At 40.4% G+C, this 27147-nt stretch overlaps 2 protein-coding genes across 5 annotated transcripts; one reads left to right on the top strand and one right to left on the bottom strand.

The window, feature by feature from the left end:
* Positions 1-254: 254 nt before the first annotated feature.
* Positions 255-8761, top strand: LOC119900643 (afadin- and alpha-actinin-binding protein-like). Of its 3 annotated transcripts, none has more exons than XM_038715785.1 (14): positions 255-373; positions 2266-2380; positions 2866-3017; positions 3197-3400; positions 3568-3678; positions 3769-3904; positions 4061-4136; positions 4486-4669; positions 4941-5088; positions 5526-5662; positions 5976-6146; positions 6284-6401; positions 6761-6902; positions 7021-8761. In XM_038715785.1, exons 2-14 carry the CDS (start codon positions 2362-2364, stop codon positions 7163-7165), a joined length of 1743 nt encoding a protein of 580 aa, XP_038571713.1. In that variant the 5' UTR covers positions 255-373; positions 2266-2361; the 3' UTR covers positions 7166-8761. The 3 variants fall into 3 exon arrangements, with proteins under 3 accessions (XP_038571713.1, XP_038571711.1, XP_038571712.1); XM_038715783.1 differs by having other exon boundaries at positions 5973-6146; XM_038715784.1 differs by lacking the exon at positions 255-373 and adding an exon at positions 510-592 and having other exon boundaries at positions 5973-6146.
* LOC119900642 (vitellogenin-like) lies at positions 8530-18546 on the bottom strand. 2 transcript variants are annotated; one of them, XM_038715782.1, is made up of 34 exons: positions 18417-18546; positions 17597-17617; positions 17255-17406; positions 16917-17168; positions 16671-16832; positions 16437-16585; positions 16195-16345; positions 15936-16093; positions 15427-15592; positions 15210-15335; positions 14890-15108; positions 14585-14802; positions 14397-14494; positions 14183-14307; positions 14003-14104; positions 13604-13723; positions 13314-13500; positions 12956-13049; positions 12682-12867; positions 12453-12576; positions 12157-12373; positions 11679-12067; positions 11550-11594; positions 11383-11463; positions 11075-11281; positions 10844-10986; positions 10622-10757; positions 10409-10532; positions 10142-10322; positions 9965-10059; positions 9718-9812; positions 9369-9534; positions 9044-9205; positions 8530-8943 (listed from the first exon to the last, which is right to left on the bottom strand). In XM_038715782.1, exons 1-34 carry the CDS (start codon positions 18454-18456, stop codon positions 8831-8833), a joined length of 5004 nt encoding a protein of 1667 aa, XP_038571710.1. In that variant the 5' UTR covers positions 18457-18546; the 3' UTR covers positions 8530-8830. The 2 variants fall into 2 exon arrangements, with proteins under 2 accessions (XP_038571710.1, XP_038571709.1); XM_038715781.1 differs by having other exon boundaries at positions 11550-12067.
* Positions 18547-27147: the final 8601 nt, after the last annotated feature.

The raw sequence follows: 27147 nt of genomic DNA, 5'->3' as shown, positions 1-27147 counted from the left end.
TGACTTTGGCTGGCATTTCTGAAAATAGCCCCATAATTACAGTAGCTTATTTAATAGTAACCACAGTCCCAAGTATCAGGTCATGGTACCAAAAGTAAAAATATTCTACACCTTCTCCATGAGAGTGTTTTAAACAATAACACCGGCATAATTAAAACGGCACTTTAAAAAATCAATTGCAGTTGAACGGCCGTACAGTAAAGGGCCAATCACATTGAGCCGTGCTCGGTTGCTAGACAACGAGTCGGCCAATTAGCGTGCTGTTTGGTTTGCGTGCAGTGGTGTGTACTGTCATTTGGACCCATGGATTAAGGAGCTGCTGCGTCGAGAAACAAGCAGCATTTGGGAACTAAATTACAAATTAAAACGTTAAGTAAGTACCCGAAACATTTTGCTGTTCATTTCTTTTTCAACGCCAATTTTTCATAACTAGTCAACTTGTTTTGCTGAGAAAATAGCCAGTCGTTCGGCTTCCGTGCCATGTTGTTGTGAGGAGGTGGGGCAGTCGGTGGGACGTGTGGTTACTTTAACACTGTCTGCTGTGGATCTTTGCCTTGCTTATGAACGTTATGAACAAAACACGATTTATTGAGTGAGTACTAGGTTACACGTTATTACTCACATCATCAACATAACTTCTAGCTAACGTTAAATTTGTTCCACGGTTTTTCCACGGTTGTCTGTATGTAATTAGCTTAACTCGCAGTCCACTTCATGTTAACTGTAACGTTAATGTGACCCAAGCTAGCATTTGTTTAGCATGTAGAGTAACTAGCAAGTAAGGTAACGTAGTAAATATTCTCAGTGTATTTACAACCTTTTCTGACCAGTCCCAGCAATGAGAGAGTTGCTTAGATTTACATTAAAGTTACATTTCATAACGTTAACGTTACATTCAGAGTGCAAAATTAGCACCAGTCACCAGCCAAATGCTGGTAAAATCTACAAATGGCTGGTAACATTAGATTTACTTCATTCACCAGCCATAAAACAATGGTAATCTATTGAGTGTCTGGTACTCTTTGAACATTCACTAGCCATTAGCTGGTGGACAAAAAAGTTAATTTTATAAAACCAATTATTTGAATATATATATATATACATATATATTGTTATTATTTATTCAGTTTATTAGGTACTCCTAGCCAAAAACAATGCAATCTAATACAACAGTCTGCAATAAATCCTACCTTCATGAAAGTGTATAATGTTTAGTTTTGCTCCTTCCTTTAGATAGGGGTTCAGCTTCATGGTCATTTTGGAGGCTGTAATTTGTGGTGCAGGTGAACTGTACTGCATTAACATTGTACTGAGAGGTGTGTAAATTTTATTGCTCACCCCATTTGCATCAATGAGGGTGAAAAACTGAACGTTATAACCTTTATTAAGGTAGGATTTATTGCATGGCTGTTGTATTAGACTGCATTAGTTTTAGCTACTGTAGGTCTACCTAGAAACTGAGTGTGGGCAGTTTAGCCTGTGATCCGATTCCCAGTACATATTTTTCATAATCACCACAAACCTTGAAGTTCATTTTTTAAATGCTTACTTGGAGTTTTCCCTTTGTAGATTTTATTCTGTAAAGAAGTTTGACGATTGAGTTAAAGGTTAACACTTGTTGAGTAGTCAGTCTAAGCAGGGTCTCAGCTTGTTAAGCTGTGTGGCTGTTGGCTCGCCATCTGTCCCACCAGACTGATTAAGTATCACTGAAACCAAAGGGTAGGTCCCCTGAGTTAATGAAGAGTCACAGTGTTCCTGTGATGGAAAGGAATGAAAAATTAAAAAATGTTCTACATAAAATAAATATTCTTTTTAAATGCAACTTTTGCTCGTGTGCTGTTCCAGGATGAGTTGTCGTACGCGAGACTATACGTTTTCAGTAATATATGTATATTGTCTTTTTGTTGAAAACAGGCATTATTCCCACAGGACGAAAAATGTTTTCATCATGTTTCTGATTGTGTGGTTCTGCAGACAAATCCCCACACTGTCTGTCTGGGATTAGTGTGATCAGCTGATGATAAGAGCATTGAGATAAGATCCTGGCCTTGTCCCATCCTGTAACCTGTTAAATACTCCTGCAGTGTCAATTGTGTAATACTAAACAACAGCAACAACAAGATCAACATAACAATCATAATAAGCTTCATAAAAGACAGTGTAAACACATTTTCTATTTGAAGATTGTTTATAATCTATAGGATGGCTGTGAGCACACTCCAGACTGTGTTGAATTGGCATTGCTAATCTGATCCTCTATTTCAGGACCAGAGTGCGTAGGTGGATCTTGTGGTGAGCTTTGTGTATCCTGCACATGTAGCAGATGATCCAGTCACATAGCCTGAAGGCTGCACTGCAACAATGCCCGAGTCCTCCCTGGGTGAGTTTAGATTTTGATGTCTTTGAAGACCAGTGAATATGCACTGTGAATGAACAGTTGGTTGTTGTACTCAGCAGTTGTTTAGAAAACAAACAAAAAAAATATTCAACATCAACACCTTGTCTCAAAAACTGTACAATGATTTTTTGCAGATTTTAACTTTATGTTGGCATCCTCATGAGCTAGTTGAACTGAAGTACAGTACTGCAGTGTTTTGCCTTCAGCAGTTGTGTGTGTAGGTTATTGTGTAATGTTGATCTCTTTCTTGTGCTTTGTATCAAACCTTGTGAGTTGGGAAGAGGTTAAACTAACACAAATGGCAGATGAATGCTATTCTTAGTTTTTGTGTCAAAAGTAACCTCAATGTATGTAACATTTACTGTATTTGAAGTGTTGTCCTTTTTTATTTGCATTAACAAATTAGCATTGGACATATTGTATTTTATTTTACTGTATATTTATTGTACATTTCTTTCCTCCCGAAGTCACGGATATTCGCAGGAGCTCTCTTGAATGTAGAACATCCCCCTTGAGACAGTTTAGCCAATCATCGCTGTCACTACACAGAAAGTCCTTCATGCTCAGTACCTTCTGCACAGAGAACAACGTGCAAGAATGTCTATCACACATCAATCAGGTTGGTAACCTTGCATGTGTCTTTGATATATTATTTGCACAGTTATTGATATGTAAATGCTTGTGTCTAATCATCTATGATGGCTAAGTTATGATTGCAGTGTCATGGGTTTCAGTCTGGCTGGTCTTAAACATCCGTTGCTCTATATTTTTTTTCTCCCTTTACCCACCTTTTTACAGGAGGTGTCATCTCTTGGCCTGCCACCAGTTTGGACAGAGTCAGGCGGCAGCTCAGAGATGAATGTCGTGGCTGTGCTGAACTGCATGTACGACCTGATTCAGCTGCACCGCAGAGACCTCCGAACCCTGGAAAACATGGAATTGGAGCAGCTTAAGTCCAGCAGCAATGTGGACTCCCTGCAGCTCACCAGCACCAAACTAAAAGTACAGTAACATCGAAAACCAGTGATTTCTCCATATTAATATTGTATTCAAATAAAAATATAACAGATGTGTAACCACACTTTAAGCACCTCAATAGTTGCTTGTCAGTACTGAAAAAATTACCTCTCATATTAAATGTCCATGCCAATGTTGTTCTGTTATCATAGGAGCAGCTTGAACTGTCCAAAAGAGAGAACACGGGACTGCTTGAGAGAGAACGACAGCTACAGCTGAAAGTGAAGAGTTTGCAAAACTGCCTGAAAAATGAAAAAGAAGAGGTACTTTCTTTGGGATTACTGCCTCCAGACAATACTGAGTGAATCCACAGGCATGTTCTCTTAGAAAACACTTTATTTCCCCCCTGCCAGGTTCAAAAACTTCAGAACATAATTGCCAGCCGGGCCAGCCAGTACAATCATGAGATGAAAAGGAAAGAAAGAGAATTTAACAAGCTGAAGGAGCGCTTGAATCAACTTCTGGTTGACAAAAAGGAGAGGAAACAAGGTTTATGAAAACCCCATTTAGCCTCAGTCTTTTCCCCAACCTTTAACATTTTAAAATGAAACCAACCTCTTTAAACACAAGATTAAAATTTACATTACATTTGAGACTCTTTAATTTCTGTTAATTTCTTTTTTCATTTGTTGTTCTTGCTTCCAGCCATTGATGTATTGAACAACATTGGAAGAGCTGATGGGAAGAGAAGCCTTTGGAAAACTGAAAAGACAGAGGCAAAGTAAGTTCACTTCTTACTGTATGGCTTTTTTGTCTAGTCATTTTGCAGTATCTATGAAGATTTGTGTTTTGTATTTGTAAATAAACAGAAATAAGGAATAAACAGCATCATCCGAGAAAGTACTACTCATACTACTTTTGTCCATCTCAAGCAAGTTGCACATCAGCTCCTTTGTCAGTTTTCTAGGTGACACAGATTTATTTTAGGAACATAGGCTTCAGACATTGTCGTGCTGCTGAATCCTGCAAGTTACTGTAGCTTTAAAGAATTTCCTCTGTAGATGTGTTATGTACATGAGTTTATAACGTGTGCGTGTGTAACATAAATGATTGTCTTTCTCATCCCCAAGGCATGAGGGGGAGATGTATAAGACTCTGCTCAGTGACTATGACACCAGACAAAGGGAGCTGCTGCTGGAAAATGCAGAGTTAAAGAAAGTGTTGCAGCAGATGAAAAAAGACATTGTGTCCATTCTAAGTTCAAGGAAACCAACTTATAAAGGCGACAAACATCAACAAGATGATGGCATACAGGTAGGATAAGATGACTTCTGTTTTCTCTCATTCCAAGTGACTGGTCACACTTCATTCCCCATTTATTTCTCAAGTTGAATATATGCAGTGTTGGACTGCATGTAGACATTATACAGTAGATCTTTTACCAAGGATTATTAAACTCAAAACACTTTGTCCAACTTTGCTGCCAGTATTTTATCAACCATGTTAGGTGGAAATATTCCTAAAAACAATGATTTGCCAGATGTGCCACCAGTAGATTGAAAAATATTTTCATCGGCATGGTCAGGCTGACTCGGAGGAGGAAGAGGAAGTGTTTGATTCCACTAAAGAAAGCGTGGAGCTGTACTGTGTTCACGCCCGGGAGAAGCTGACCAACAGTATTCGCCTCCAGTGGAGGAGACTCAAGAGCCACGTTGAACGATTGGACAGCCAAGGTAGTCCTCATGCAGCATACTGTCGCTGTTTGATACATGAAGGAATTTAACTTTGTGTCATGTGGAATTGGATTCCTCTCTAACCAAACAAAGTGTCTTAAAATTGGCTGTGTTTTTGTACCATTGATGTGACAAAATATAGTCATAAGTCATCAAACATGGAACTTTGTTCAAGCTTAGAGCAACTGAAGCATGCTTACGTTCTGTTATGAATCCACTTGTCTGATAACTGGTAAAATGCTGTATTAAAATTTTGTGAGTTGTTTCTGTTAAAACTCAAGAAACATCAGGATTTGTATTGAAGCAACAATTCAACCACTGACTAAATTTTCCAATGACATTCCATACTGGATTCGTGCCTTCCGTTAAAATCAATACGTAGAAGATGCATGTAAACTTAATTGTTAAATTACATTTTTTTTGGGTTGTTTGTTCAGCTTCTTTAGCTCATTTTGGCGAGAGTAAAAACACTGATGCAGTTTCCAGAGAGACTCATGAGGAGGAGATGGAAAGACTGAAGCAGGAGATCCAGCAGTGCAGAGACTTTATTCAAACACAACAGCAGCTCCTGCAGGTAAGACTGAATTTACCCTGATATTTCTGCCATTAAGCTTCCTGGAGAGTTCATTAATTCACTGGCAAGAGTGTCACATTGCTAAGACAATCAATCAATTTTGAGTAAGAGTTGCAGATTTTAAACTGCTAGTTTTAAACATTAGTTGACCTTTAACATTGTCTATCATGCTTGACCATTGTAGTTTTACTTTACACTAACTGAGCACTTAAATGTTGGAGGAAGATACTGTATTTTGTTTGTTGCAGTGTGTAACACTCCTTTTATTAAATCATGGCTGAACAAACAATGTCCGTTCTTTTTCTTGTAGCAGCAGCTGAGCTCTCCATGTGATGAGGAGACGGCATCCCTGCTGAGCGACTGCTACATGCTGCAGGAGAAGGAGCGCCTCCGAGAAGAGTGGACGACTCTAGAGGAACAGAGAAAGATCTTTGAGAGGGAGAGAAGGAACTTCACTGAAGCAGCTATAAGACTTAGCCACGAGGTGATTTATAAAACATATTGTTTCCAAAATAGGGAATACAGAAATTTTTTCTCTGTGTGCAGAGATTACTGATATCTGTGTGCTCACCACAAAAGTGGGACTGTTTTTGAGATGACTTGTATCTGGTTAACTTGCAGAGGAAGGCCTTTGAGGAGGATCGAGCGACGTGGCTCAAACACCAGTTTTTAAACTTGAGTCCATTTGCTGACTCAAAGAAACCCCAGATTTCAAAGTCTAAAAGTGCCTTTTTAATATGTGAGTGTCTGTCCTTTGTGTTGTACTGGCCCAGTTCACATACATACTGTGTAGTTTTTTTTTGTTTTTTTTTTGATCTTCCAAAATGGATTGTTGAATAATAACTGTATTTAATAAACTGAATGATAATGATACTCTGTACTATATACTATAGGTTATAAATGAACAACTGAACAATATTCTTCTATACCACAACTCTGATGCAGCTTTATTTCACTGAATTATCATTATTTTTGTACTTTTCTACTTGAGTTACAGTTTGGGTTTATATTATACTGCTTTTTTCTGCTTTTATTATTAAATTATAACTAAATCAATTTCCTGACCAGGATCAACAAGGTTTCATCTTGTCTTTACAGCTGAAACAAAAGTGAGTAGTGCATCAGGTCCAGAAAAGCTCATCAAATGCCCGCCTGACACAGCCTCACCCAGATGTGTGCCACTCACATCGCCATCAACAGCCGACCTATATCGCACACTTTGCCTTAACCCAGAAAACAGGTACGGTGTCATTATTTGTGCAGCAATTTATGACATAATGAAAATCATGAAAGAATGTACCTGTAAATGAATGCTGCTATTGTGTATACCTAACTGGTTGTCCATATTTGATTTCCAGCTCAACCAAACCAAAGACAACGACTGAACATGTTGAGGAATCCATGTTTCTTAATGGAAATGTTCCAGTTCAGCACAAACAGTGGAACGACAGTGAAGACCTCAGCCGCCACACACTCACAAAGGAAAAGAACAGCTCTATATGAAGCAAAAAACCTTCATCATGTGAATCAGAAATAAAGTTAATGTCCATTTATTATGGACGAATATGTGATACTTCAGAAATACACCTGGCTTGTGAATGACAAACACTTGCCGATAGACTGTCAAATGATTAAATGGCAACAGTCAAAGCCAAACAAGAGTTCTGGTTAGCTGCTTGTGTTGTGTGCTCGGTGTGACTGAAAGAAAATGATCAATGTAGTTGTTTTTTTATTATCTTACTGTTTTATTAATTTAACTATGTGATAAATGTATTTATTTATTTATTTAGCACTGTTAATCGTGTAGTCATATCTTAAATCTAGGTCTGAAGCTAGTATTTTTTGGCAATGCAGTTGTGCCACAAAAGATCATGTGTCTCGGTAATGAGATGTTGCTTGACCCTTTTTACTGGTCACTGTTGCACCTAAACCTGCCTAAATGTTGCCATTTATATCACAGCTTTTCAGCTTATTTTATCATGTTGAACTTGGGAACTGGCACAATGTTTTAGAATGTAGATTTAATGCTGCTGTTTCACTGAATGCAATAAGAAACTGGATTAAATATCATATCATATATTAAAATAGAAATGTAGTTGATAACATTGTCTTCTAGTAACTGTTGCAGTTACATTAGTAGTGGGTGATGTATGATGTTGCAGTTAAGAGGGAAGAAAGGCTGTAAAGTTGAACACAAATAGCATAATGTGTAGTAGAACGCTGACACCAGGTTAGACGACTCTGGTGTCAATGTGAATGTAAATTCCTCTCTCCATTTCTTTTTTAAGTGAATGTGTTTATTTTAGTGGCTTCATATTGACAGATGAGAATAATTCTTAACACAGGAATGTGACATGATGTATTCTAGACAATCTTATGCTCTTGAAACACTCATTATACATTCTCGAAACACAAATATCTTGTCATTTGACCTTTATTGGCCTCTCGTGGAAAATGAGTTACTCGTCAACAGAACTGCTTCACCTGTCCCCTCCAATGCACTGGTGTCAACTTATAAAAATGGAGACCACTGAGGTAAACCACACAGTGGAGTGGCAGTTCAACAGGACTGTCCAGCAAAGAGGTGAGTACTGTAATAAATGGCTTTGTCATTTTCAAACAGTCTTGCTCTTGCATGTTTTGGAGCTGAAACTGTGTTGCAGTATTGGCAAACATTGCTATTAATATCTCTGCAAGTATGGGTGATGTTATGGAGCTGGAAAGTACATTATGAAGGAAATGTACTCAACACAGTGGTCATGGGATATTGTGACGGAAACTCCTTATTTTTTACCACAATCAACTCTAGTAGTATTTGGAAATACTGAAATGTATTGAAATTGGAAGAAATAATCCAATTGATTGAATTCTTTGCAACATTGACATTTTTATTTATTTAGCAATAATGGTATAAAACAGTTACATTAAAAGCAAAAAGCAACAGTTTCAGTTGTTCACAAAAGCAACATCTCAACATTATTATAATGTGGTCTGACCATTCTCACATCACCAAAATTCAGCCAAGCTCAGGATCGAGGGACATTTATCATAATGTTGTGCATTTTTCCTTTAAGTAATTCTTTATGAAGTTGCCATAATTGAAAATAACTTTATGAATTTGTTTGTATTCAAAATTACGTTCAACAAGTACACATGATGTGAGTGTCATTAAGCGCACTGAGTGGTGCAGCTGCAGGCTAGGTGGGCTTCTGCTGCATCCCTCATGTCCACGCTGTTATCGTAGGTGCTGCTCTGACTGTTGAGGCGATTCAGGGCAGAACCTGCACATGTGAAGGGAGCAGAGCAATTAGGAACTCTGTATTTTTTATCTACATTTCATATTCTGTCTCTTGAACCAGCTATGATATCTTGCAGACTCACCAGCAGGCAGGCAGTGGAAGCCAACAGTGACGGAGGTGGTCTTCACAGGGAAGCAGCCGGGCAGGCAGCGCAGCACCGGCTCGACAGAGTGGCATATGGAGTCCTGGCCATGGACGTTAACCTGCTTCTCCAGTTTCACAGTTTCATGCTTCATACGGCACTCTGTAAGAAGATGTTGCTGATAATAATTTCTGATGGATTCAGTGCATCATTACATGTTTAAAATACTTCCTTTAGCCATATGCAGTGAGCAGGACCCAAGAGCAGGAGGATCATTTAAAAAAAAAGTAAAGTAAAAGTAATTCCACAATGAACTTTGTCTCACCAGTGGAGTCCCTGCAGCTCTCAGCTGGCAGAACCCAGGAATGAGCGTAGCTGACTGCACTCTTGGTCACTCGTCCGTTGGGTGTGCGGTACTCCTGTCTGAATTCCCCATCAGCCCTTCCACAGAGTCCACAGGTCTGTCCCTTCATCCAGTCCACAACTTTAACCTGCATGGCAAGATCAAATGAGACATAGACTTTCAAATATACAGAGTCTGTCAAATTGATCAACAGTGTCATAGCTCTTGAAATTTGACGTTTATCTCTTTTCTCAGAGGTCACTGTTTAAAGCCTGGATTTAATTTATGCTATAACAATCATATTTATCGTAAGAGTTAATGTTGCATTTACCATAAATGAGTTCCTGTCTAAGTAGACCTCAACAAGACCATGGCTGGGAGCGTACACAGAGATGCCTGCACCATTTTGCCTGATCTGGATGTTAGCTGTAAGAAAAAAATAACTGTTTCATAATCATTTACTTTCATTAAGAGGCATTACATGCAAATCATGTAACACATTTGAGACCATAATGTGTAGTTTGCAGCATAAAATTACATGTTCCTATTTTAAGGGTGGGATAAATGTGTATAGAAACCTGTGGGGTGCTGGTATGGCAGGTTGTTGATGGGTATGTCCATTCCATTGACTTTCACCATCACGTCACTATTCTTCGGGTACAGATCAATATCTCTGCAAGTGCAGAAATGTAGATTTATCAAGATGTGGATGGATGAAAACTGCAGTTTATTTTTTTGTTGTTATGGAAACTCACATATTAGCAAGTTTCACATTGATTTGGTTTTGTTCAATGTGATCATTCTTCAGCAGAACCATGAATTTCAGCTCATCTGTGCAATCCTGTGCCAGAACTTGGTAGCAAGACAACGGCATCTCGTTCTTGTACTTCCTGCCGTTGAATGTGGTCAGTATGTTTTTGTTGAAGCTACATTCAGCTGAAGAAAAAAAGTTATAGTATTAGGCACACAGCCAAATTTTACTGCCAATGCACTTCACTTTAAACAATAAGGTCATCCATTACCTGCGCCAGCCTTTGCAAACAAGTAATGGACTTTATCAGCAATGTCATCGAAGGGGGTGAGACCTGTGATTCCATCAAGTGGCAGAGCAATGGGAAGATGCAAAGCCATCTTATACACAGTATTCTGTGAACAGAATGATTCACAATTATTATTGGCCGGAATTAAAACAAAAATGACTTCATATTTTGGGAGAACTATTTAATTAAACATACTACTGGAATTTTCAAAATGACGTCAAGGGTCCTGTCCGATATGGCAACCACTGTAAGTGAAAGCTGCTTGGCTCTGTTTTCATCCTTTCCTTTAATCAAGCCAGCCATCACGGAAGCAGGAATGTAATTATACGCCCTGTAAAAGAATTTCCAAGTGTCAGACATTTTACATAGTCCTTTTACACGTAAATAGTTAAAGTCAGTGTGTATGAAGTTTCATACCTGTGTGCATAGCGTCTGAAGGAAGAGGGTACTTTATCCCAGGTCACTTTGAGGCGAGCTGCAGGGCTCGGACCAACAAGACCAGTCTCGGCTGTGATCATGGTGTTGTACTGCTTACATTTTGCTCCCCAGGCGACTTTAGCCTATTGAGAGACAGTAGGCAGCTAGTCTTAATGGTAGCCCTTTTATATTATGTGCTAATATCCACATATCAGCAAGGCAGTGTCTTACTGTGACTTTTTGCATGCTAAGCAGAACTCCATCAGCGCATAACTTCCAGTTGTCATCAGCGGCCAAGGCAGCCATTATAATCTGAAGTCTGGCAGTCGCTTTGTCCAAGTAGACTCCCATTTGGTATCCCTGCATCTTTTTGTCAGCTCTGATAGCGCTGAAGATGATGGCAATGTTAGGGTCAACTTCATTGCCAAGGAATATGTTCTGTGGGAACAGTCGGGTTTAATTCATGTGAGTATGCTAACAAACTCGTCAGTGAAAAGATATGAATTTTTATTAATTTATTAAAGAAGACCAAGATTCACCTTTCTGTAGATGGCTTCAAAGCTTGAGTCACTGCTTCTGCTTCTGGAAACGGCTGTTGCGGTGGATCGGGAGGTGTGAGGCTAAAACAATAATGTAAGGAGGTTAAAGACCACCTTGAAAATGCTGGTACTACATTGTCATTGTTTGAAGCCCCATCTAAATGTACCTGCTTCCTATTGTTCTTCTGGAACCTGTGGCTATGAAGCACTTGCTGTTCAAAAGAGATTTTTTTGTCAGATTCCACGCTTACCATGAAATGGAGACACAGATCAGAAAACAATTTTGAGGTGTTTACCTGACGAGCAGTAGAGCTAGAGGAACTTGAGCTAGCTCTGAAGAGCAACTTGAGTTTCTCTTCAGAGCTAGAGGAACTTGAGCTAGCTCTGAAGAGCAACTCAAGGTTAGATGCAGAGCTGGAGCGGGAAGAGGAGGAAGAGGATTTGGAAGAGGAAGACGAGGAGCTGGACGAGGAAGAAGAGGAACTGGAACTCTGTCTTGAGCTAGAGGAGGAGGAGGAGGAGGTGGCATTCTTCAAACGAGGAGCCAGGATTTTCTTGAGCTTCATCAAGACTGGTCTTCCCTCAACAACTTCTTCGTTTAGGTTAATCTGTTTGATGAGCTTCTCTGCAGCCTTTGGTCCAACTTGAACCTCCACCTGGAGTCTTTCAATGGCATCATCTTCAACTGAAAGTATCATTAAATAAGGCCATTACTAATTGCTTTGTGCACACTGCTTCTACAAAATGCATATATATTGTGTTCTCAATACTTACTTTGTTTGATAGAAAGAGCAACAGAGTGCCTTCCAGCCAGTTTGTACAGTGCAATGTCCCTGATGAAATTAGCGTTTTCAGTGGTAACCATGAAACAACCCCTAACTCCAATGGCAACAGCTTTAGCACAGAACTTCTTCTCAAATTTAGCTACTCTGCGTTGTATGATGGGCCTGGCAGCTGCTGCATCTTGGTGAGTGATCCCTGAGGATATTGACTATGAAAAGAAAGACATATTAATTATATTGTAAATGTAGATATTGTAGCTATGTTAAAAGACAATGTTTAAAACTCACTGAACTAGCAGCAGATGACGCAGTCTCACGTGAGACGTGCTCCAAGACTTTGGCAGGGATCATGGGAGTGATTCTTGCACCAGCAAGATCCTCAATATTTCTTACCACAGCAAAAGTCTCAACCCTGGTCAAAGAACAAGAACTTAATCACGTAGGCTTTAAAGATAAATACATCTTAGAAGTGTCATGTTTCAGTGTACTGAAATTCTACTCATAATGTCAGGCTTACTGCACAGCTGCAACGTGTTCAGGCACAGAAACAGGCAGAGCTTCGATCCTAAAGTGGCCCTCACTGATGTGAAGTCTTGCAGCGATTTTGGCTGGCATAACAGAGTTGAATTTAGCTCTTGCTAACACAGCAGCCTGGACTATGGCGGTGTTTACTCCCATCACAGCAAATGTATTCACAGCAACACTAGAATCAGAGGACATTTTGATGTTACGTTCCATAATACGATATATTGTGTGGTCATCTTTATTTTAGTATCAGACCTTGCACCGACCTTGGTCTGATGTCACTCTCAATTTGAATGTTTGCCTTCAGAAGGTGAGCAAGATGGAAGTTTTCTGGCAAAGCTGGTGTTGCGGTGGCTTTGACTAAGAAAACAAATAAACACATTCATCACCACTTAGCAGGATGTCCTATCACTGCTTCAATGTTGTTTTTATTAAAGCGAAGCACATATTTTCCTTTTTTCTTTGGAAAGGCAATGTGACGTGATAGCTTTTGTAAATTTGCAAAGAAAGGATTTGGGATAGATGATAAAACAAGAGTAAGTCAGCACCTTTTTTGATTAACACAAGGTAAATTTTGTGGCCTGTAAAATGCTAAATTGTGGGTGTTTTCTAGCTTCTTCCTACCTTGAACATCTGCAGCAGCCACAGCAGCAGTGTACAGACTGAGCTCTATTGGAAGACCAGCAGCAGTAGGCAGGATACGCCTCACCTCAGAGGCCAGCAGAGACTTAGCTAAGTGGAAGGAAACCCCAGACAGCAGAGCCTTGACGGCATTGTTACCTAATGCCTGAGCAGAGGGTCCAGTGATGAGCTGTAAGGAAAAGTTGATTGTAACTATTTGTGTCTTACAAAAAATGGTGATTTAACAATTTGTTATGAAATTGGTCTTGAGGTTGACAGATCGTTAATCATACCGCAATGGCCTGGTCGATCCAGACTTTGTCAATGTTGGCGAAGGCAATTTCTTGTCCGAAGAGTTTGACATAAGCAGAGGCCAGTGGTGTGCTGGTAGGTTGAGACCTCCACTCAGAGAGCTATGGAAAAATACACACAATCCAACTCAGCAATAAACTGCTGTGTTTTATCATATGCTATTGTATGTGGGCCCATAGCCACATTTTTTGTAATAATGAGGTCCTAGTCCTGCCGCGAGGGTTCCGTGACATGCCCCCCTACAAAGTTTTGACTAAGACTATAGTATAAATCTTCTTCAATTTATAGCTTTATATGTAAAGCTATGGAAAGAAATACAGCCAGGAAACCCTGAACATAACCACATTGTATTTGCAAATTTCTGGTGTTTAATTGCTTACAGCCTTAATGACACGTTTCATCTTGGTCATCCTGTCAGCATCGTCAATAATTGCAGGGTTTTTCAGAAGAGCCTCTTGAAGTCCCTCAGTCCTTACTCCAACCTAGGAATGATTCATAATGTTGAAAACATAATTTTAAATTACTCTATGAATACCGTAGGCCTTTATTTTTCCTTTTACCTCTAGAACATCAGCAGCAGCTCCAGCAAAGTAGGCACTGGTCTTAGCCACAAGAGATCTGGGCAGAATGGTGGCAGCATCATTGATGTAGAAAGCGCTGGCAGCAGCACCAAGCATCAAGGGACCTGTAAGAGTTTCATGAGATGCAGTTAGTAGATGCTACAGAAAAAAAGAAACACGAAGTAACGTAAACCAGATGTGACATTGGCCTTACTGTTATAAATGTCCATGTAGAAGGCTTTGCTGTAACGTAAGCTTGGTCTGTCCAGCCTTGGGCTCAAAATTTTGATAGCGACATTGCAAGCTGCAGCACTGCAGTGATAACATAAAAGAGAAGAATAAGCAGACATTCGTAAATGGAGACAGACTTGAGGATAAATGGAGATCAGAGAGGGCTCTTACTCTGAGGCATGGATAACGGCGATGCTCCTGATCAGGGACTTCATGTGAGCATAAGTGAAGCTTGCTACCTGCAGATTCTTCTCTGTCTTCACAATGTTGGCAAGAGATATCACCAAACCAATTGCAGGCCTTGTCTCAAACAGCACGATGCATGCAAGCATACGAAGCTCTGGGTGAAGAGACTTGTCCATGTAAAGTTGAAGAGCCAATTCCTGGATCTAATTTACAAGAGAAAGCAAACTCAGGATGAACTTGTGTGCGAAAAGTAGAAAAGGTTGAACTACTCTTTGGTCTTAAGAATTCACCATTCTGGGTTCCTTCTTTGCAATGTTCCTCAAGGCCATGATGGCGCCAACATGGACCCGCATGGGCAGAGATGCAGCTGCAGTGCCATGTATGGGCAGGATTTTTGTGATCGGCTTAAGGCTAGCGGGATGGCCAGCGTTACCCAAAACCTTGAGAATCATGATGATATCCTGGACATTATCTTTAGCGACAGCCTCTGCAAGGAGATCCTGGATGGGCTGTTGGGGGAAATGAGAAATTATGATTTCTTCTTCTACTCCAGAATTGTGTGTAAGTAAAGTAAGTTTGAACTAATGTGAAGAGAAATAAATTGTATCACCTTTATAAGTTCAGCAGGGCAGACGGTCTTCTCAACACAGTGTTTTGAAACCATGGTACCATAGCCAAGGAGGACGATCTTGCGCAGAACTGGGCTTTTCACTATTTTGCTGTCAGCTGCCAGGGCCTAGAAGAGACCAATCATCACAATTTTTTTTATTCTGATTTCTTTTTCATTCTTATTACTGACAAAGTAACTTGCTTTGTTATTTACCCACCTCAACCTGCCTGATGGCCTCAGTGTCTGCTGTCACCATGTTAATAGATGCAATTAAGGCCTGAGCCGCTTCAGCAACAGACAGGTCATCGTTCAGGAATTTCTCCCTGATGAATCTTAGAGCAACAGGAGTTCCAATGGCAGGGACTGTATCCAAGAGCCACTGTCTGAAAGATAAAAACAGAGTGAGTGAACCTGCATACATATATCTGCAAATGACCGTTTTGTGACCATGGGAAACCTTGTGTAATATTACCCTTAAGTAAGGAAAATCCCTCCACAAAATACACTAATGTGAAAAAGTGTACCTTAAAGAATTGATGCTGTTTTGAATGGCAGTAACAGCAAATATTGATTTGATTTAGATTGTTTCTGTTCATTCACATTGCATTTTGTTAATTAATAAGTTCGGTCTATTAACATGTCTATTCTTACTTAAAATTTTTACTTTACTATATATATATGTATATATATTCATCTCCTTCAAATGTTTAAATACTCTTAGGTCACCTATAGGCAGGTTTGGTTCTGTATTGGCTCCAGAGCATTTCCAAGTCTTCAGAGCTGGCTGCACGGGCGACCTGAATGAGTTCCAAAAACTTCAGAGGGGCATCCTCGTGGACTCTCTCCATGTTGTTGGCTACCAGATGATTCAGAATCTCCACAATCTAAGAACACAGGATTGAAGGGGAAGTCAATTAATATGACAGAGATTCACATATCTTCGCTCCTGACTTCACTGATCTTTTAAAGCTGTCTAAAACGATACCTGGGCCTGTGCATTGTTGATCCTGATGAGCTGAATGGGTGTCTGAAGAAGCTCAGTGGAAAACTCATACTTTAGAGATCCACGGTGAAGATACTGAGCCTCCATGGGTTCAATAGGGGCTTTCTGAATCTTAAGGTAGACCAGCGATTGCCTTGAAAGTAATGCGAAAAAGGTTAATGTGCAGCACCATTAAATTCAAACTCTTCCATCCATTATTACATTTCCAGTATCTGTTGACATACTTGGTCTGCATCTGAGCAGCTCCATTCCTCTCAGAGAAAGGTGAGAACTGAATCAACTCATTGACAGCTGCCTCCAGGATCATGATTCCACGAGCAACTGGCTTCAAGATGTAGCTGTATGCAGTAGCTCCTCTCAGGTTCTTTGAATTCTGTGAAGCCAAACCACATAGTTGCTTAATCATGCAACATTTTGTACTTTTGTAGGTGTATGTGTGACACAAAATGGGTTTCAACCTGCTGGCACTTTGCACAGTTCTCAGTGTATGCCGTTCCTATGTCCTTCATGATCCTCTCCTGACAATTGTTCAGATCCCTGGTCTTTGTCAAAAGGATGCGATCAGCCTTTTCGTCTTCAGTGAGGGCATAGAAGGTCTTGCACACACCCTGAGCTCCGGCCTAATGAGAAAAGCATATGGTTACTATGGAGATTCAACTTCCCGTAATGGATTTATAATCACTACTGACTGATCTTTGACAAACCTCCTGTAACTCGTAGATGTTCTGTGTCTTCTTGATGTTGAGCTGAAGGATATTCAGGATACCTCTGAATACATTCATCACTGTTGTTGACATTTCCTCAGGGGCGAACATTTTTCCCACAACACCATTGTCATACTCAAACTTGATGGGAATCGTGAACTGTGCTGCCAGGGCTGAAGTTAGCTTGGTTGCTGGTTTTAAAGGATCCCTAGGCCATATGCCACTGTACTCATAGAGCTCAGGGTCCACAAGCTAGAGTGTAAAAAAAGATTTATTAGAGGGCAGGTTGCAGTTTAAAAGTAAAAAGATTGTTGCTTGAACATGATTGTGATCCTTACCTTCAGCATGTATACTTTTTGGGTTACAGCACTGATTAAAACTTTGCTGCTGACTTTGAGCCCGGCTTTTGCCAAACCTTCCTCCGGCAGACCACCCAGGAGCAATGCCTCATACTTGTACACATAAGTCTTACCGGCAGCAAAATCAGGAGCTATAAGAACATCCACCAAAGTATTTGAGTTGTATATCACATCTTTTGAACCATACATAATGAAATTTATTTTACCAGAATAATTCACTATCATGTAACTTAACTGTGGTTGCAATGCATTGTTTATCTAATGATTTATTATTATTATGTTTCAATTTATTATTTATAAAAAAATGGAAACTGTCCTTACCAAAGTCATGGGATTGACCAGCTGGAATGAAATTAGAAATAAATAAATTATCCAGCAAGTAAATGATACTGTTAACTATTAAATCTACTTTTAAACATTTTAGCATTTGTGTATTCTATTGTAAATATTAAAAAAATTAAAACACTAAATAATGAATAGGTGGAGCTAACATGACAAATGGTTGATTTTGTTTTTAATGTAAATGAACTAGATCTAAATCGAAAAGGTCGAGATCTTTCTCCCTAATCAAACACATACATAGAGCATGCAAGATACTGTGTACGGTATACAGCTACAGTTACTGTTATACTGTTTATCTCTTACTCCTCATACCTCTAGTAATGATAGATTGCCTTCTCTGTTTTTGTTTCTGTTCCTCCAAAGGCCTAAACCTTTGTATTAAAGCAGTTGAAGTTTTACGTTAAATTAAGAAAAACATCTACCAGTTAGCCTGCACTGAACTTAAAAGCATAAAATATACAGTCTACAGTATGGAGTTTGCTACAGGTGCCTAATTAAGAGTGAACAAAATACATTTCCATTATATTTCATAAAAGTATACTCCTCTTTCCTAGCTGGTATTTAGATTTAAAACAAATGTTTTATTTATTTTACTTTACTGGCAGTATCAAATAATATATATGTAATTATGTTGTAAAAAGTTATACCGAGAGGTATGGTTAATTGTTTTGAAGTATGAAAATTGGATAAGAGAAGTTACTAAATACACGCTTAGGTTACTGTATGAATAAGAAAAATACCATTTCAAATGCATTCAATTACAAGTCACACCTTTGAAGAGAACAGAAATCATACTCACCCACAAGGGCCAGAGTCAGGAAAAGCACAACCGCTCTCATGGCTGATGGGGCTGTGAGTGTCTGCAGTCACAGGCAACCATTTTATAGGGACATTTCTGCTGACAAAGTCCAACAAGGATGTCACAAAGACATTATATGATCCCTGGCATGTTTGACCAATACACTCTGTTAGAGTTAGATTTGAACAAACTTTGGTTTTGTAGGTTAGGGTGACAAGATGTGTATCAGTGGATGATAAGTTAGGGTCACCTGACCTTGTTCTCCACAAATATGTCAAGTGAAAGTTAATCAGTGTGTTTCAAAATGTTTGCTGTGTCTCATAATTTATTATGCAGTAATACATTAGGTGGAAACTCCTACTATAAGCCTTACTTTGCTTGAAAATGTTACCTTTTTTTGGCAGTTGCTCTATGTACTCTTATTTGCAAATATGTAGGTATTATTTCACATATAAAAGAAAGAGACAAAAAATTTATCAAAATGAAACATGTTGTTAAAAACCTTCAGGAATTCAGAGACATTAGAGACTTCAAACGTTAAAATAATCGTAAGATTTTTATTTAGCTTAGAGAGAAAACTGATTCATTTCTGTCATGCTCCATACTTAGATAGAATCTACTGTAGGTTTTGGATAATTTTTGTCTTCCCATATTTGTAACAAGGCTATTTATTAATTTTGTGAAGAAAGTGAATGTTAATGCTGTCTCTTTATCATATTATTGAACTAGTTTCCATTTCAAAGTTTGCACAAGAGGGCACCGTGACTATGGCTGTTTTCTTACCTTATTTGTTTTTGCCAGGGTGACCACTGATGTCATGTCATTTCTGTTTGACAGCAAATCAACTGGAAAATGGGAGTTGAAAAAAAAAGTTTACTTTGTTAATTTGTTGTTAAAGTGTTAGTGTGGCTCTGTCTGTTTCATGAAAATATCCACTTAAGCTACAGAGTCTAAGCATAGTTGATGTGTGTTTCATAGAAACTCCGCATTTTTCATGTCAACCATTCACGATGTAAATGATCAGTCTAGACCTTCTCTATATGAGAAGTGCAATGACATAACTTCTGTTATGAATAGATGCCATATGAATAAAATTGAATTGAATTTATCATTAGCAAATTAAATAATACACAATATTAATTATTAACAGTGTAGTGAATTAAGGCTTCAATGCATTAAACTGGTAATAGTAAGTAGCCTTTAATTTGAGTAAGAGTAAGACTTTCAGAATAAATCAATATTTACATTAAATAACTAAATTCACCTCTGGGCACCTTCCCTTCACAAAAGGGAAACTCAATAGCCCATTAATCAATTTAGAGTTCTTGTCTCGTGTACAGTGACCTGCATATTCCATACATCCAAATCACATACAACCAAGTTGCTTGGTAAATGAAATGTTATTAAAGTACTAACTACAAAAACAATAATCCACTTACTACATAAATTAATAACTACTAGACACACAGAAATCAACAGATAATGGCAGCCATGAGTGAACAATATGAACACAGCATTGAACAAAAACTGTAGTGAGAACCATCTGAGACCAGATGATGCAGTTTATTTATTATTTTGGCAAGCCGTATTAAGTTGTGTAAACACAGATAACCACTATTCAGACAAACTTTAATAATTAGCAGTGAAATCACCTTTAAACATCTTTCAGCAATTAAGAAGTTTTGGAGTCAAAGGAAGACCAGTTGGAGATTATTAGGAATTACAGGTACTGCAGTAGAATAGAGCAACTTCTTTAATCTGGTCGCAGTGATTTAGGAGCTCTTAGCGGATAACTTCCACACTGAGGAATGAGTTGGTACAGAATTGTATGCCAGTACACGATTCAGTATATGTCAGAGATGTCTGTATTCTTTGGATCACAGAAATTTCCTTTGTCTGCCTCGTCTCCTTCCTGAGAGGGGTGTGGGGGATGGAGATTTAGCCTTCTAACCTACACTTTTGTCTTCTTGTAAGCTCTGAATAATTCATTTCTTGTGTAAATGCATATTGACTTTCCCTGTTTCGTTTGCTATTCAAAGAGTCTAAACACAACTGCAGGCTGTAACAACTGCAGTGAGGACAGAAATACGTAAAATCAAGTAACCTTAGGCCTGTTTAATTGATTCACATTAAGGCTAAGACAACAAGAAATTAGTTTTCTTTCTTTTAAATATGTAATTGAAAGCAAGGGCCTACACTAATGAAACTGCGTGTACCACATTATTAAACATGCTGCTGAGAAATTGTTAGGCGTCATGCCATTCAATGGTGAGACATAGGGGAGACCGGGTATGGTTGTAACATGGGGAGAGTTGTAACAACACCAATTCCACCATTTAGTGATAAGATAGAAGTTAGGTGATCATTTCAGTATTTATCTACTTCCACCCTGATCAGGCATGGCGGTTATCAAGTCTGGAAATGGGTACATTCAGAATATATAGAGAAAAAACAGATTTTGAGGTAAGAGAGTACAGTTTTTAACTAAGACTATATTTTGTTTAGTATCTATTCTAAATTGCACATAGAATTGTTTGACTTATATTAGATTGAAATGTAGTTTCTTAGCCAACATGTGATGCATTTTTTCCTTTCTAATTTCAAACCACTATGCTAATACAGCTAGCTAAACTTTGGCTGACAGGGGTGGGGTGGGTTGTAATACTTCTAATGCTCTGCAGTCTGGGCCTACCAAGCCTGCAGTCCAGGGTTACCAGCATTCATTTGTCAGCACTGTGACCATTATTTCACAGTCACATGTTGGCATATATATCGGCACTCGATCTTTTCCCTACTCTGTCTCTGCCGGTGGAGAGGACAGAGAAGTGTACAGGCAGCTTGTGAGAAATTCCAGTGCGCATAAAAACTCCCGGTACATAGTAAAATATAGAAGTGATGGTCTTGCTCACCAGGGAGGTCGGGCCCAATTCAAGCACTGACTATGACCCTGATTAAGAATATACACACATTGACACCAAGGTTGACACACACAGACACACCCTTCTTTTTTCTTAAAATATGTACAAAGATCTTCTTTAATTAAGTACATTTTAGTTGTATTTATTAAGTATACTGTTAAGTAAGTTTATTATAAATTTACATAAACATAGGCCTACTGTACATGCGCGCGAGTCACCAGACTGTCTGTTACAGTGAGAGAGAAACATCTTTTATATAACTACCTATTTTGAAGCATATCATATGGTGTGGCATCTATTTTTGCTTCTTTTCTTATTATTACAACGTACCCTTGCATGTGTTATAAACTACCCTGGTATTGGGGTAGGTTGTAACAAGGGATCACAATGCATTTGACATCAACTCACGAGGTCTGCGATATTCTTGTAGAGGATTGAATTAGTGCCATTTTTAGTGAACAAATGTGGGTAGGCTAGTTTGAATAAATGTTTGAGAACTCAAGCTGCAAAATTCATTGAATTATATTTGCTGAAGCAAAAAGTGTTACAACCATACCTGGTCTCTCCTACTTTGTAGAAGTATCATACACAGTTCTTCATGTAAAGAAACAGTCCTTGTTATTTCAGGGTTTGTTTCTCCTGCATCCAGATCAGCATGTTTGAAACTGCATATTCTCTTTACATGGTTGGTTAATTGATTCTACAGAGCAAAGTTATTTCTCTGCTCTCTGTGTCTTTTAGTTATAGGAGTCCTAGATAAAATCCAGGGCCCGTATTTATCAAGGTTCTCAGAATACTCATAAGAACACTGCTAAGAACTGACTTAAGAGTAAAAGAATTCTTGGCTCAAAGCTGTGCTTAAAAGTTAGTTATCAAGCATCAAAGTCCTAATTTGAGTGAAGTGTAGGACTACATCTTAAGTGTCAGATTCACGACACTTTGCTGTGCCGCAAACAGGATTTTGGATGACGATGTAGCCAAGGACCAATCACTGAATAGATTTAATAATATTCACAGATAAATTCATATTGAATGGTGAAATTCCTTAGAGGAGTTTACATTCAACAGACATTTGACAGTAAAGAATTTGTAAGAGAATACATTATGATGTACACATAGGAAATGAAAGATAAAAAAGTTGATCTTCATAAGACTGCCATTAATTGTGTCTACTACTCCGTGGAAGCTGGTTATTTGCATGAATTGTGTTTGGATTAGGAGGGATGTTGTTGGGAAGTCAATGAAACACATGACAATGTGTGGACAGTTCGGCATATTGATTGTTGTGATGTCCTCAAATGATCAGCATTGCCTTGCTGCATTTGTCCTGTGTGTACCACCTTCAATTCAGCGGAAAACGCATTTCTGCGTAATGTCAGTAGTGAGATGACGTCCCTCATCAACTCGCTGACACAGCCGGCTCTTTCCAAACCATTGTGCGAAATACGGGGTAGCCAACTGAAGTCAAGCCAGCCTCCACTTCGAAAACGACAGTCAAGCCAGCCCTCGCGCTGTTTTGCGATGCGTGTTTTTTCCTAGGCATTATGGTAACATGGTGTCGCAGCACATTTCAAAATAAAAGTGAGCTTCTGCTGATTCGAACTCATGTAAAAAGAAAACCTTCTGTTTCCACTAACTCATTTCAAGCGACAGCAGACCACCTCAGGGAGACCCTCTGTCAATATCAGAGCAATCTGATGTAGTTTTTTAAAGTTACAGCCCTTGAAAGTGTGTAATATTTTCACTCTTCGCCAAGATTCAAATTGACGTAAAAAGGAAACTTCCTGTTTCCACTGACTTATTTCACTTCACAGTGATAGCAGACCACCTCAGGGTGACCCTCTGTCAATATCAGAGCAATCTGATGTAGTTTTTGTAAAGTTACAGCCCTTGAAAGTGTGTAATATTTTCACTCTTCGCCAAGATTCAAATTGATGTAAAAAGGAAACTTCCTGTTTCCACGGACTTATTTCACTTCACAGTGATAGCAGACCACCTCAGGGTGACCCTCTGTCAATATCAGAGCAATCTGATGTAGTTTTTGTAAAGTTACAGCCCTTGAAAGTGTCTAATATTTTCACTATTCGCCAAGATTCAAATTGACGTAAAAAGGAAACTTCATTTCACTTCAAAGTGACAGCAATGGTACATGGTCATTCCCTCTGGCTGGATGAATATTACACATGATCCATGCACTACTGTAGCTGGGGGCTCTCCACAGCGCAACGCAACTTTCTAAATTCTTTCCTCTCATGGGATATAGAAAGGTCAGGTCGCACACACAGCCGCAGCTGTTCTGTGAAGCGTAATTGTAGTAAAATGGCTACATATGATAGTAATATAATAAGACAAAATAATACAAACATGCTGCAGCTATTAATGATTCAGCAGTAGGAATCACAGTCTGCCCCCTCCCTGAAAATCCCCCGAAGTCAGCTCCCCCGAAAGCTATGGTATACTTTGCACACTGGTCCAAACAATACTGTATAATTTTGTTTTTTTTAACATGTCCTGCCCAGCAGCCTGGTATAGAGTATGATGACCTGGATACCATATTGTGCCAGACAGATTTTACTTTAACAAGAGAGTATTAATATACTCCTTTGTCTGTTTTATTATTTAATTAATTATGTATTGATTTGTCACCGGGCCGGACAGGGGGGCACAAACAGACAGACAGGACAAGGGGGATGGAAGGTGGGGACAACAGGGAAAAGCAGTGGGAAACACCAATTGCAGAAAGCAATTGGGGAGGAGAACAACAACAACAAACAAACAATAAAAATAATAATAATAGTAAAAGACAACCAGCCAAACAGCAGCAATAAACAGCTGACATAGTATGACAACTAAGAGAAAAATTAAAACAAGAAACAGTCCAGCACACTAAATAAGCAACAAAGCACAGCCACGAGAGCTGGAATAATAACAATTAATTTAAATAAGTAACTGAAAGAAAAGCATCAGGAATAATTCTACCAGGGACAACCTAAATTTGTTTGTGTCTATGTATGAGACTGTGTGTGTCTGTGTGCGTGTGGGTGAATGTTTCTGTATGTGTGTGTGTGTATGTACATGTGTGTGCGCATAAGCCTGTGAAAGAATGTAGTTGTTAGTGAGAGTGGGATGCCATGACTGTGTTACACTTACCCCAGCAACAGGCAGGCAAGAACCCCAGTAGCCAATAGGGGTGGGAGAAAGAAAAAAAATTAAAAATAATTCAAAAAAACAAAGACTCCCAGATGCACCGCGATGCAAACGCGGAAGACCCTGACCCAAATGGCAGTTGACAACGTAATGCCGACGGAACGCAAGAAGCGTAACCCGCAGAAGAGCAGCGCCCAGACCGACCGCGGCGCGCACACAACATAGACAAGTGCCCCCTCCAGCACCCCACTGCCGCGCAGTGAACAACCAAAACGCCCAAATGCCACGCAATCATCAACACCAATGCACAAGTGACGAGCCCAATGCGCACACTGCGTGAGCATGGCGACACCCAATGCCCAGCAGCCCCCCACGAATCCCACGTGTGAGGTCGGGCAAACGAGAGAGAGCAAGTGGAATAACACGACAGCGAAAGCCAGCGGAGAGAAACACCAGCAGCAAGTCCCAGCACGGCAGCAAACGCGCCGCACATTCCCCATGCTCAGCACACCCCCCGGCCGCCGTGCAACACCAGCCAAACCAGCAACGAAGCAAAATCAACCAGCTCAGCTGCATGCCACCACCAACCCACCCACCCGTCAAGGGCAGAGAACTCCAGGCACAAGCCCAGAACAAACCGGAGCACAGCCCTGCCCCGCTAACTAAGGTGCAGTTAAAATTGGAGGGTAATTTTGACACAGGCACCCCACAACTGTCAGGTAGTGGAGCCTCCCATCGTGCCTCTCCCACCCCCCAAGCCCTCTGTGTCTAATGTGTAATTAAAATTGAGGGGCGGCCAGTGGGGGAGGAAGAAGGGTGAGGATAAAGCAATAAAGCAGCCCCACTCACCAAACGCCCTGCAGCCTGCCCGCCCCCCAGAGTCTTAAGGGTGTATGTTGTGAGACATGACCAAAGGCGGAAAGGTGAAGGAGGTCATAGGGAGGCTAGAATGGTCCTCCTCACTGGGACCAGATTCCTGACTGGCCCCATCATTTATTCAGTCCCGTCCCCCACCCCCCTAAGCAGGAGGACGCCAGGTCCCTCCAGCCCAGGGCTTATAGCAAGAGCCCGTCTAGCACCGGGATGACCCCAGAGTCAGCGACAACCCCGCCCAACCCCCGGACGGGTCCAGGGGGGGCCCAACCCCCCCAGCACGCAGACCCGCCCCAGACTTAGAAGCTCCAAAGCCCCGAGCCCCAGACCCCCAGACCCCCCCGAGGCAGATCAGTGCAGCCCCAACCCAAAGTCCAACAATCCTCAGTATCCAGAGGGGTCCAACAACTGGCAGTGGGGCACCACTGCACAGCACAACCCCTCCCCACACAGGATCTCCGCACAACCACCAAGCATCCAGTCCGGGCACTAAAATCCAGAGGAGACACCCCCAGCCAGTTCAAAACGGACCAGCCCGCACCCCCAACCCATCCCGTCAACCCCTTCTTCCCGGTCCCCCACCCCTCCAACAACCAGTCGCCAGACCCCTCAGAGAACCGAAATACAATTATCAGGATGCACAGCATGCACACAGGACAGAGCCGCACACCAGCCCAGTCCAGGCCCGCACCAGATGCCCCCAACCCCCGACAAGCATGCAAGCCAATCACGACCTACAGGTGAGCCAACCAACACTACCCCGCTACCAATCTAACTAGTGGCACACAACAGCCAAGTAATGCGCTGCACAGGAGAGATGCCAGCCGGCGCAAACCGCCCCCATCCCCCCCGCAGCCAGGGAGACCACAGACCCCCACCCACGGCTACACCGTGACCCACCCTGCACGTTCACCACCGGACCGAAACCCACCACAAGTATTCCCCCCCCCCCCCCCGCCAACCCCCACCCTCATTAAGTGATAAAGTTGATCAAGGGGAACCAGAGAGATTGGAAATGTGTCAATTTGTTTTTCTCCATGCTAATGTGATCTATAAGGTGATTCCGATATTGGGTGATACTTATATTCTTTTTGGCCTTCCAGTTCATGAGGTTAGTTTTCTTGGTGATGCATAACATGCTCTAGATGTCTTATCCCTTTGTCATACCACAGTGGGGAATTTAGTGTTTTCTTATTTTGCAGGATGTCAGAATTATTACAGATTGGGGTAAATCTGCATGGGATAGGTGAAGACCAAGATATTTTGAGAAGTTCCCACCAAGCTGCCAAGGAAGTGCTTATGTTAATGCTTTTAAAGCAGGTATGACGTTTGATGCTGGAACTGATGAATGGCATATCGGAAATTTTAATTTCCTTACAGAATGTTTGTTCTATGTCCATCCATGAGTCGTCCAGGGGGGCTCTGATTGATCCATTTTGAGATATATTGTAGTCTATTGGACAGGAAGTAATGATAAAAATTTGGCAGTTCTAAACTACCACAGTCTTTTGCTTTTTGCATAGCTTTTAAACTGATGCGTGGGGGTTTATTTTTACACAAAAATTTTGAGATGTTTGAGTCCAGTGATTTAAACCAGACAGCAGAGGGTTTGGTGGGTAACATTGAAAACAGGTAATTGATTTTAGGCAGGACCATCATTTTTATGGTGGAGACTCTTCCCATGGTGGTAGGTAATGATGTCCACCGTACAGGGTCATCCTCTTTTGATTTAAGTAAAGACGTGTAGTTTAGCCATGTCAGTTCTGGCAGCCTGGAGGAAATATTGACACCCA

Source organism: Micropterus salmoides, unplaced genomic scaffold (genome assembly GCF_014851395.1).
Source record: "Micropterus salmoides isolate LMB-PRFRI ecotype aquatic unplaced genomic scaffold, ASM1485139v1 Ms_hic_scaffold_13, whole genome shotgun sequence".
NCBI classification, from domain to species: Eukaryota; Metazoa; Chordata; class Actinopteri; order Centrarchiformes; family Centrarchidae; genus Micropterus; species Micropterus salmoides.
Note: the sequence above shows the minus strand (reverse complement) of the source record. Positions and strands in the feature narration are given on the sequence as shown.

What these genes read in the sequence shown, in the direction of transcription:
- LOC119900643 (XM_038715783.1), top strand. An exon ending in AACAAGATGATGGCATACAG is followed by an intron (nt 4,670 to 4,940) that starts GTAGGATAAGAT and finishes CGGCATGGTCAG; the next exon opens with GCTGACTCGGAGGAGGAAGA. An exon ending in TGCCTTAACCCAGAAAACAG is followed by an intron (nt 6,903 to 7,020) that starts GTACGGTGTCAT and finishes TTTGATTTCCAG; the next exon opens with CTCAACCAAACCAAAGACAA.
- LOC119900642 (XM_038715781.1), bottom strand. Translation starts at nt 18,456, where the DNA reads ATGAGAGCGGTTGTGCTTTTCCTGACTCTGGCCCTTGTGG. An exon ending in AGAACCAAACCTGCCTATAG is followed by an intron (nt 15,593 to 15,935) that starts GTGACCTAAGAG and finishes TTTATCTTTCAG; the next exon opens with ACAGTGGCTCTTGGATACAG. An exon ending in CGTCATCTGCTGCTAGTTCA is followed by an intron (nt 12,374 to 12,452) that starts GTGAGTTTTAAA and finishes TTCTTTTCATAG; the next exon opens with TCAATATCCTCAGGGATCAC.